Below are 12,066 nucleotides of genomic sequence, written 5' to 3' on the forward strand. Positions count from 1 at the left end.
GTTTTCGGCCATAATCTTCTGGTATTCCTTTTCAATCTGGTCATTTCTTGTGTTCAATTTGCTTATCAGTTCATTTGGTTTCTGAGCCTCGCTTTCCAGTTGCAAGATTCTACCTTTTAAACTGTTATTTTCTTGCCAGATCTCTTCCATTTTCCTCAAAATCTCAGTTTTGAACTCTTCCATAGCTTGTGAGGAGTTTTCCTTATTTGGGGAGGGTCTGGATGGTTGTTTGTTCTCCTCCTCTGTTTGCTCGGTTGTCTGGATTTTCTCTGTGTAAAAGCTGTCGAGTGTTAAAGACTTCTTTTTTTTGTTATTATTCTTTCTCTTCTGAACTTCCTGTGACTGATTAGCCATCATTAGCCCAGCAGCTTCTCAGGTTTATCCTCGCGCTCAGTGTCTGTCAGAGATCTATTGGCTCCTGAGGTCTGAGTTCTAGTTTTTTCCAAGGTCAAGCCCCCTGGTGGATTCCCTTGCTTGATCCTCCGCAGGAGGTTCCTTTACAAGTCTCAGGGAGCTACTTCCACAGTCGTATACCCGTCTGCACTGGTTCCCCACTTAGGCTTTAGTTCCTGGTTGTGTCTGCCTCCACCCACGCCACTGCTCAGCCGGCACTCTGCGCCCAGAGTCCTGCTCCCGCGCGCGCTCAGATTTCGCGTGCGTTTTTGGCTTAATGGAGTCCTAAGTCTTGCTGCTCTCAGGAACAGGTCCCGGAGCTGCCGATGACTCGATGGGTGCCCCAAACTTGCTCTATTTCTTTTTAGCTGGGTTCGGAGCTATAGGTGAGTGTGGAGGGGGTGGGGGTGGGGCGGTTGCTCAGCCCGCGATTGAGTGAGAGCCCTGTTTAGCCTGGAAATGTCTCGATTCCACGTACCTTCCACGCTGTGCACTGTTGTGGGGTTCCTCCGTTCGTCTGGACTTGTTTTTATGTCCCCTTGAGGAGTTTTGTGTGTTTCGGTCAGGAGAGGTTAAGAGCTGCTTCTTACTCTGCGGCCATCTTAACCCGGAAACAGTACCATATTGTTTTGATGACCACTGCTTTATAGTACAGTTTAAGATCTGGTAGTGCTAGGCCACCTTCCTTCACATTTTTTTTTCATTATTTCCCTTGATATTCTTGATCTTTTGTTCTTCCAAATGAACTTTGTTGTAATTTTTTCTAATTCAGTAAAAAAGTTTCTTGGTAGTTTGATAGTAATAAGTAAATTAATTTGGGTAGAATGGTCATTTTTATTGTTAGCTCATCCTACCCATGAGCAATCAATGTTTTTCCAATTGTTTAGATCTAGTTTTAATTGTTTGGAAAGTGTTTTGTAGTTGTGTTTGTATAATTCATAGATCAGCTAAGGATACATGGCTGAGTCACCGGGTTGTATGAAATCAATTGGAAAAAGAAATAAAATAAAATCCAAATAAAAGAGGAAAAAAAAAAACCTTGTGAATGAAATGTAAAATGTCAAAGTCTTATGTGCAAAAAATATAAGGAAAAATAAACTTATAACAAGTCCTTGAATCAAGGCCCAATTAAAGAGATTTAAGCAATTTGCAATTACCCATTCAGGAGCCAGGACTACAGAAAGTTGCCATTTTATATATAAGAGAAATAACAGGTCCAAATATGTGTGCAAGGGAAGTGTCTTTCTCTGGTCTGATTTGCCTGTACCTTCTCAGGGAGGAGCCATGATGATAGCCAATCTTAGGTGCTTGCTAAGAAATGAAGCTCTTGGAAAGTCTGCATATGTTAGAAAAGCTGCAACTTTGAACCTCAAACACTAGTTTCAAGCCCTTCAGTATTGGCATAGAACTTCCTCAATCCATGGTCTGCGTCACCTTTTCCTCCTTGGCACTTTGCAGATTTCATGACCTTGTGGCTCTTTTGCTCCCTTCTCCTGGAATCAGACAGAGAGACATTAATCACAGTCCCATAATATTTACCAATAATTGGCAGGTTACCATAGTCTAAGGCTTTTTGGGTATGCATTAATATTATAGCAAATATATGTTTATATTAAACTTATATTACTGTAAAATCAAAAAAGGATTAACACTGATTATATGTACTTTTAGTACAAAATGAGAAAAAGGGAAAAAGTCAATTATGCTATTAAAAAATTAAAAAGAAAAGCAATAAGAAAATCAAAAATTCAGGGAAAAATACAGTGTTTTCAAGTATAAAATTGAGAAAAAAATCGTATTGCATTACAAGGAAAAATAATAAAAGAATGATTTCAAAAATCAAGAAATATATAGCTTAGAATTAATGAAAGGTTTGTTTTTGTTTGTTTTTTTTTTAAACCCTTGTACTTCGGTGTATTGTCTCATAGGTGGAAGATTGGTAAGGGTGGGCAATGGGGGTCAAGTGACTTGCCCAGTGTCACACAGCTGGGAAGTGGCTGAGGCCGGGTTTGAACCTAGGACCTCCTGTCTCTAGGCCTGACTCTCACTCCACTGAGCTACCCAGCTGCCCCCTGAAAGGTTTTTCACCCAAAAATGAGATCCATTTCCTGTTAAGCTTTTGCATGAACTGTGAGTGTAAATGGTTTTTACAAAATAGCAGATTCATAATGCACATTCAAATAAAGTACCATAATTTCCAGTAATACATTTAAAGATAATAGCAAACAAATCCATTATTATAACTACTTGTTTTGATGTTTAAAAATTGTATACTTGTCACAACTTCAAGTGGTATAGAAATCATTCAACCTTGCCTAAGATATTTTCTTAACAAACTCTATTACTGCCTCCGTGGCAATTGTGGGGCAGAGCCTAAAAAAGATTCTGATTTAAAAAACCTTCTGGGTCTAAGTTACCCTCAAGAATTCTAGATCCTTCTGATGGGAAAGCAAGCCAAAACAAAGACACAAAATATCAAGAACACAGGAGCTTTCCTGGCTTCCTGTGTAATATTCAAAAGCTTGGGCAGGAAACCTTCATTTGTTTCCTCTACCCCTTTAATACAACATTTTTTTATAATAAATATATATTAAACTTTATCATTCATACAGAAGGGTTCTAGGCATCTAAAGTCAATTCTAGGAGGCTAGGGGGAAGCTGGGTAGCTCAGTGGATTGAGAGTCAGGCCTAGAGATGGGAGGTCCTAGGTTCAAATCCAGCCTCAGACACTTCCTAGCTGTGTAACCCTAGGCAAGTCACTTGACCCCCATTGCCCACCCTTACTACTCTTCCACCTAGGAGCCAATACACAGAAGTTAAGGATTTAAAAAAAATAAAGTCAATTCTAAAGACCCTTTATAAAATTATAATTTAAATTCTCAAGGTATCATAGTCTTCAAGGTTGTATGAGCGATATCAAGATTGAATAAAAACTTAAGGCATATGATCCTATAGTTGAAAGGACAAATCCAGTGTACATAAGGCTTATGGGCTTTTATTTAAAAAATGTTTAAGATGTTCATAAATGGTACAGATAACAGAATTAGATTAATAGAGGTAAATTTAAAAAAAATTGAAACCTTAAAGAAATCAGGAAATGCAATAATATAAGTAACAGATTACAAGCAATGCAGTCCAAAACCTTTTTTACCAATTCTAATACATTTGTTCACTATTTAGGAGTTACAATAAAATCATAAACAGAATTAATCTAGCAGCCAAAACTTCAGTAGCTTAAAATGATCCAGTGCAACAGAAAAATCAACAAAACAACAAGATTAATTCACAAAACTAATCAGCAAAATACAATAAGATACAGAGACTTAAAGAAACCCATGCAGTCTGAGGTTTAAAATCCATCTCTGGTCCAATTTAAATTCCTTCTAACTGAGCTTTGCACTGAGCACAGTGTGGATGACTCCATAAGGGTTTATAGTTCAAAGTCTTGATCAGGCCTAGTGTGTGTGTGTGGGGTGAGTTCCTCCCTTGAGTTTCAGACAAGATAATTGCAAGGAGTAGTTTGAACTAGGCCATGCAGCCCACTCTTGCCATTCTACTTCCTGTTTGAAGAGTTAAAGCTAGGGCCCATGTGGAAGCCAACTGGGGTAGGGGCTAGAGAAAGCCCCAGGTTGGAGATCCCACATGGAGGGCTTGTGGGGGGAGGAAGGTAGCTAGGGAAGCTTTCTTCAAGTTAAAAGTCATTAATGTCTACGAGGAAACACTCCTGGGAAAGTCCCAGGTGTGTGCAATGAGAGAGAAGGGGAGTTTTTTCTTTGTATACTTCCCAAATCTTAAGCTTGGGCAGGAAGCAGGAGTCTCAGGAATTGGCGACAGAGGCAGCAGCAGCAGCAGGCAGGGCACTGAGGTGGAAGGCAGAGTCAGAATCGGCAGGAACAGTTAGGGACCCAGGGAGGGTCAGGTGGGCGGAGCCAGCAGTCATTGAAACTAAGTCCAAGGGGAATATATAAACTAGCAGCCAGGAACAGGCTGTTGGAAAAATGGCATTCCCCTTTCCTGGAAAAATAGCCGTGTGCCTGGGGATTATGGGAAGAAGAGAAAAACCAAAAAGTTTACCCTTTTGAAAAAATGCTCAAAAGAACTGAGCAAAGTGGCCAAAAGTAGCATAAGAGCAGGTCTAGGCTCTGGGTAGGATCCAGAGGTGTTTCAGAGTTGTGTGGCTTGGTAGGCTATCTGAAAAATTGAGAATTACACCTCCAATGTGGTTGCCAAAACTTACGAATAATATTGATATAGATGGATATATTCAAAATATTTAATAGTTTATTTAAAGCCATATTGGTAATTAAGAAGGCCATGTGCCTGCTAAGATCTAATTCAAATGCCCTGCCATTACCTCTGGGCACCTGGCTTGTTCCGTAGGAAAGAGAGCATCTCAATCAAGTTCAGAGACTTTATACCTTTGCCTACATAATCACACTTCCTGCCCACCTGTCTTACACAAGAGGAATCATGGGAAATGTAGTTTTCAAGTCCTCTTAACATCCGCAGGAAGTTTATATCATGGACCTGAATATTAAGACTCAATGAACCCCAAAGAACCCCAAATTTCCACTAACACACATCTTACCCATGAACAATTAATGTTTTTTCAATTGTTTAGATCTAGTTTTTTTTGTGTGAAAAGTGTTTTGTAGTTGTGTTCATATAATTTTTGAGTTTGTCTTGGCAATGGATTCCCAAATATTTTATGTTGTCTAGAGTGTCTAACTCTTGCTGCTGATTTTTGTTGGAAATATGTAGAAATACTGATGATTTATGTGGGTTTATTTTGTATCCTGAAACTTTTCTAAAATTATTAATTATTTTTATTAGCTTTTTAGTTGATTTTATAGGATTCTAATAACCATCATATTATCTGTAAAGAGTGATAGTTTAGTTTCCTCATTGCCTACTTTAATTCCTTCAATTTTTTTTCTTCTCTTATTCCTACCACTAGCATTTCTAATACAATATTAAATAATAGTGGTGATAATGGGCATCCTTGCTTCACTCCTGATCTTATTGGGAAGGCCTCTAACTTATCCCCATTGCAGATGATACTTGCTCTAGTATTATTTTGAAAGAAATTATCTACCTTTTTGAAATTTTTGGTGAATGTTTGTGAATTGATTTTGGGGGCTCAGTCAGAGTAAGAAGGAGACAAAAGTTCTGCATTATTTTATGAACTTTTTGCTGAAGGCAGCAACTTGACTGTGTGAGAGGCATGTATCCCTCTAGTCTTAGCCCTTTAAAAATTTTATTTATTTATTTAATTAATTTAGAATATTTTTCCATGGTTACATGATTCATGTTCTTTCTCTTCCCTCCTCCCATCTCTCTCCCATAGCCAGCGCAGAGTTCCACTGGGTTTTACATGTGTCATTGATCAAGACCTATTTCTATATTATTAATATTTGCACTAGAATGATCATTTAGAGTCTACATCTCCAATCTTATCCCCATCAAACCATGTGATCAAGGAGTTGTTTTTCTTCTGCCTTTCTACTCCCACAGTTCTTTCTCTGGATGTAGATATCATTCTTTCTCATAGGTCCCTCAGAATTGTCCTGGGTCATTGCATTGCTGCTAGTAGAGAAGTCCATTACATTTGATTGTGCCACAGTATATCTGTCTCTGTGTATGATGTTCTCTGGGTTCTGCTCCTTTCACCCTGCATCAATTCCTGGAGGTCATTCCAGTTCACGTGGTATTCCTCCAGTTCATTATTTCTTTTAGCACAATAGTATTCCATCACCAACAGATACCACAATTTGTTCAGCCATTTCCCAATTAAACAGCATCCCCTCATTTTCCAATTTTTTGCCACTACAAAGAGCAAGGCTATAAATATTTTTGTACAAGTCTTTTTTCTTATTATCTCTTTGGGGTATAATCCCAGCAATGGTTTGGCTGGATCAAAGGCTTAGCCTTTTTTTATTCCTCTTCTGTCTTGGTCCCATTTTTAATCTTTTCTTTACTTTCCATAGGTAACTGACGCACTTACTGCAATTGCACTGTATTTTGCAATTCAGGACTACAACAAGGTGGTGGTAAGTAGTCAGTAATGGAGTCATTTCTTTGGGGGGTTTATTTTCTGTTTTTTTTTTGTTTTGTTTTGTTTTCTTGGTATAAAGAGTACATATTCAAAGAATTATCTATCATCAAAATAATACGAAGTAAGACTAAAGGTGACTGATAACTACTGATAACTAAGGTTAAATCAACTCTAGTCCGTGTAGCCTATTAATAAATTTTATGAGTATTACACTCCTTTGTTAGTTTAGACATGAATGAACTGGTCTCCATTATAATTATTAATGATAAATACTAAAATATTCCTTTCTTTTTGACCATGCTTTTTCCTTCTAAGGGATAATGAATAATAGCTATAATTTATCTATTTATTCAGTAGTTTCAAAAACATTTATTAAATGCCTATTTTGTAAGCCACATGTGACAGGTATTGGAGGTTCAAATATGAGTAAAAATGTGGTTCCTGCTTTCCTGGAGCTTCTTTATAGTCTACAAAGGAGCTTCTTTATAATCTACTGACAAATAACAAAAATAAAAAATAAGCCTTATGTGCATAAGAGAAATGCATACAAATTTCCTTTGAGGGCTGACAAAGGAAAGATTATTTCTATTCAGGTAGTCATATGGAAGAGATGGCATTTGAACTGTCTGGCTAGGATGCCTATGTTTTTCTCAGATGAAAATGGGGAGAAAAAAAATTCTAAAAACAGTAATTAGGATTAGGAAAGGCACAGATTCAGGAAAGCACAAGAATGTGTGCAGATATTGAGTGGTCTAGTTTGGCTAGATTGTAGTGTATATATGGTTTGAGATAAAGCTGGAAATGTGAGTTGGTCGCAGATAGGCTAAACTTTATTTGGTAGGTAATAGGTGGCTACCTTTTGCCATTGAAGGGTAATGAACAGAGAACTCTTATGATTAGGTCTTATGCATAAAGAAGATGAATTGGTATTATGTATAAGGTGACTTAGAAAGGAATAGGCTAAAGTAGGTAGGCCAGAAGGCCAATGAAGTAGTACGGTGAGAGATAATGAGATACTGTAATAGAGTGGTGGTAGGGGGAACAAAAGGAAAGTGATGGGTGCAAGAGGAATTTTTTTTACTTATATTATTTGAATACTTTTTGGTTTTTATACATGTTTTTCTGCTATGGCCCACCCTAGACAGCCCTTATAACAAAGAAAAAGCCATGCAAAAGCAAAGCAACTAACACACAAACCATGTCTATTGGTGTATCTTGAATTTTCAAGTGATACCTTAGTTGAGAAATTTGAAGTGCATTGCTTATGAAGAACTTTGGCCCAAATAAATAGAATATTTGTTGTAGTCTGCATATATCTATGAATGTCTAGGTGTAGCACAGTTGCAGAACAAAGAACTTTTCAAATTTTCCTTGCTGCTGAAAAGTTAAACTGAATAACTATAGCAGTCATGTCTGTTCTTAAAAAAGATTAGCATTTGGCTCCATTTCTACATGACTGACTGGGAGCACTAAGGGAATTCAGGAAGGGATAAAAGAAAGCGACATACCTTTGGAGCCATTTGGCCCCATGGAGAGTTCCTCTTATGCTGAGTAATGAGATCCAGAATAGGAAAGATTTTGCTTTTCTTTGCTTAACTAATATTAGTAAAGAAGAAAGTCATAGAATCTCAGTTAGAAAGGTTAGTGGAGGCCATTTAGTGCTGACCAAGAAACCATTTCATAACATTTCTGAAAAGTAGTCATCTAGCCTCCATTTGGAAAGCTCATGGAATTTCAGAGTTGGAAGGGATTGCAGTACCTGTCTAGTCTAATAAAAGAATACTCTCTACATGTCTAATAAATGTCATCTGGCATCTGCTTTAAGACTTCCAGTTAGTGGCACACTACTACATTCTAAGGTAACTGGTTCCATTGTTGGAAAAGTGTAATGATTAGGACTTTTTCCTTAAATCGAATTTAAATCTGCCTCTTTGCAACAACCACACATTATTACTCCTAGTTTGTCAATCTGTGGTCAAACAGAACAGATCCAATCTTTCTTTCACATGATAGCCTTGTTATTTACTTAAAGACATCTGTCATGTCCCTTTATCAGTTTTTTCCCTTCTGGCTCAATATCCCCAGTTCTTTCAACTGACCTTTATAGGACTCAGTGCCCTTGCTGGTCTCTGATCACATTCATTTTCCTTCCCACTTTTCAGTTTCCTTTTGTATGCTATCTTCGATACCTCAATAGATCAAAGCTTCTTGAGGACAGGAATAGTCTCCTTTTTTTTGTATTTGTATTCCTCATCCTTATCACAGTGCCTGACACATAATAGACACTTAATACATTATTATACTTATCCAGTTTATCCTGAAACTATGCTGAATTCATAATTTTTTGATTGAAGTAGGTAGATATTCTCCATAAACTCTTTTTTTTTTTTAAACCCTTACCTTCCGTCTTGGAGTCAATACTGTGTATTGGCTCCAAAGCAGAAGAGTGGTAAGGGTAGACAATGGGGGTCAAGTGACTTGCCCAGGGCCACATAGCTGGGAAGTTTCTGAGGCCACATTTGAACCTAGGACCTCCCGTCTCTAGGCCTGGCTCTCAATCCACTGAGGTACCCAGCTACCCCCTCCATAAACTGTTATGTCATCTGCAAATGATATTTGCATTTCCCATTTTAGTGCTCCTAATATCTTTTCCATGACCTATTAGAGTTGTTAGAATTTCCAGTCCTGTGCTAAATAAAAGTGGTCATAATAAGCATCTTGCTTTTTATTCAGAGATTCAGAGATCAAGAATGCCCATTCTCATCCATTTGTTTTGCCGTTAGGAACTAAATAGATAAAACAGGTCTAATCCCTCTTCCACATGACAGCCCTTCAAAAACTGTCATGTTCACTTTATGCCTTTTCCTTTTCAGGCCAAAAATCTTTGGTTAATTCAGTAAATCCTTATTTAATATGATTTTTAGGCTTCTCACTATTGTGGTTATATTTACCTTTCCCTCCCTCATTTGTTTATTTTTTAAGTTACATGTAGAAACAATCTTTGATAATTGTTTTCTGACATTTTAGGATCCAGATTTTCTCCCTCTAATAGTCTGATATAGGTTGTATCAGTGCTTTCATGCAATACATATTTCCATATTGTTCATACCATGACAGAAGACACATTACACATACAATTAAGAAAACTCTATGAAGGAAATAAAGTGGAAAATGGCATGCTTTGATCTGCATTCAGACTCTAGCAGTTCCTTCTTTGGCTGTAGAGAGCATTTTCATCATGGGTCCCTTGTAGATAACTTGGGAATTTTCTTGGATGATAATAGTTTAATTCTTCATAGTTGGTCATCATATGTTTCTGTTACTGAATACATTGTTCTCCTGGTTCTGCCCACCTAACTTTTCATATTAGTCTTTTCTAGGTTTTTCTGAATTCATCTTGTTTGCCATTTTTTATGGTACAGTAGTATTCCATTATAACCATATACCACAACTTGTTTATCCATTCCCCAAGTTATGGACAGCTCCTCAGTTTCCAATTCTTTGCCACAACAAAAAGAACTGCTAAAAATATTTTTGTACAAGTAGGTCCTTTTCCCTTATAACTTCTCTCTTTTGAATACAGACCCAGTAGTAGTATTGCTAGGTAAAAGTATACATAGTTTTATGACTCTTTTAGTGTGGTTTCATATCGTTCCCCAAAATTGTTGTATCAGTTCATAGCTCTTCCAACCAGTCTATTAGAGTCCCAATTTTCCCACATCCTCTTCAACATTTATCATTTCCCTTTTTGGTTATGTTAGCCAATCTGATAGGTATGAGGTGATATCTTAGAATTGTTTTAATCTGCATTTTTTTAGCCAGTAGTAATTTGGAGCATTTTTTCATATAATTATAGATAGTTTTGATTTCTTCCTCTGAAAAATTCCTGTTAATATCCTTTGACCATTTTTCAGTTGGGGTATACTTTGTATTCTTATAAATTTGACTCAAATGTATAACTTTCTACATATTTAAGAAATGAAGTCTTTGTCAGAAACACTTGCTATGAATTTCTTTCCCAAATTTATTGTTTCTTTCTAATCATGGTTGCTTTGGGTTTGTTTGTATAAAATTTTTAAAATTCAATGTAATCAAAATATCCATTTCATTTTTCATCCTGTTCTCTATGACTTGTTTGGTCATAGATTCTTCCCTTATCTAATGTATGACAGGTAAACTTTTTTATGTTCCCCTGATTTGCTTATGGTGTCACCCTTTCTTTCTAGGTCAATCCCCAATTTTGTTTTTTGTTGTTTTTTTTTTTAAACCCTTACCTTCTGTCTTGGAGTCAATACTTTGTTGACTCCAAGGCAGGAGAGTGGTAAGGGTAGGCAATGGGGGTCAAGTGACTATGTACAAACAAGATATATACAGAATTATTTGGACATAATTAGCAGAGAGAAGGCACTAGCATTGAGGGAAACCAGAAAGTGGGATTTTAGCTGATCTTTTTTATTGTTGTTTTTTTTTTCCAAACATTTATTAATATTCATTTTTAACATGGTTACATGATTCATGCTCCTCCTTTCCCCTTCACCCCCCGCACTCCCCCCACCCATGGCCGATGCACATTTCCACTAGTTTTGTCATGTGTCCTTGATCAAGACCAATTTCCAAATTGTTGGTAGTTGCATTGGTGTGGTAGTTTCGAGTCCACACCCTCAATCATGTCCACCCCGACCCATGCGTTCAAGCAGTTGTTTTTCTTATATGTTTCCTCTCCTGCAGTCCATTCTCTTAATGTGGGTAGCATTCTTTACCATAAATCCCTCAGAATTGTCCTGGGTCATTGTATTGCTGCTGGTACAGAGGTCCATTACATTCAATTTTACCACAGTATATCAGTCTCTGTGTACAATGTTCTTTTGGCTCTGCTCCTTTCGCTCAGCATCTGTTCCCGGAGGTCTCTCCAGTTCGCCTGGAACTCCTCCAGTTTATTATTCCTTTTAGCACAATAGTATTCCATCACCCGCATATACCACAGTTTGTTCAGCCATTCCCCAATTGAAGGACATACCCTCCTTTTCCAATTTGTTGCCACCACAAAAAGCGCAGCTATAAATATTTTCGTACAAGTCTGTTTATCTGTGATCTCTTTGGGGTACAAACCCAGCAATGCTATGGCTGGATCAAAGGGCAGGCATTCTTTTATAGCCCTTTGAGCATGATTCCAAATTGCCAGCCAGAATGGCTGGATCAGTTCACAGCTCCACCAGCAATGCATTAATGTCCCAATTTTGCCATATCCCCTCCAACATTCATTACTCTCCTCTTCTTTCATTTTAGCCACTCTGCTAGGTGTGAGGTGATACCTCAGAATTGTTTTGATTTGCATTTCTCTAATTATTAGAGATTTGGAACACTTTCTCATGTGTTTATTGATACTTTTGATTTCTTTACCTGAAAATTGCCTTTTCATGTCTCTTGCCCATTTATCAATTGGGGAATGGCTTGATGTTTTATACAATTGCTTTAACTCCTTGTATATTTGAGTAATTAGACCCCTGTCAGAGTTTTTTGTTATAAAGATTTTTTCCCAATTTGTTGTTTCCCTTCTGATTTTGACTACATTGTTTTTGTTTGTACAAAAACTTTTTAGTTTAATATAATCAAAACCA

The 12,066-nt window shown here is 37.3% G+C and overlaps 1 protein-coding gene across 1 annotated transcript in view; it reads left to right on the forward strand.

Annotated features, from left to right (window-relative positions):
* The window catches only part of PIGU (phosphatidylinositol glycan anchor biosynthesis class U), a 118,033-nt gene that overhangs the window by 32,703 nt on the left and 73,264 nt on the right, over positions 1 to 12,066 (forward strand). Inside the window, exon 4 of the mRNA XM_044664380.1 lies at positions 6,381 to 6,443. Within this exon, the coding sequence (XP_044520315.1) occupies positions 6,381 to 6,443 (63 nt within the window). The remainder of the gene's footprint in view (positions 1 to 6,380; positions 6,444 to 12,066) is intronic.

Source organism: Gracilinanus agilis, chromosome 2, assembly GCF_016433145.1.
Source record: "Gracilinanus agilis isolate LMUSP501 chromosome 2, AgileGrace, whole genome shotgun sequence".
Classification (NCBI taxonomy): domain Eukaryota; kingdom Metazoa; phylum Chordata; class Mammalia; order Didelphimorphia; family Didelphidae; genus Gracilinanus; species Gracilinanus agilis.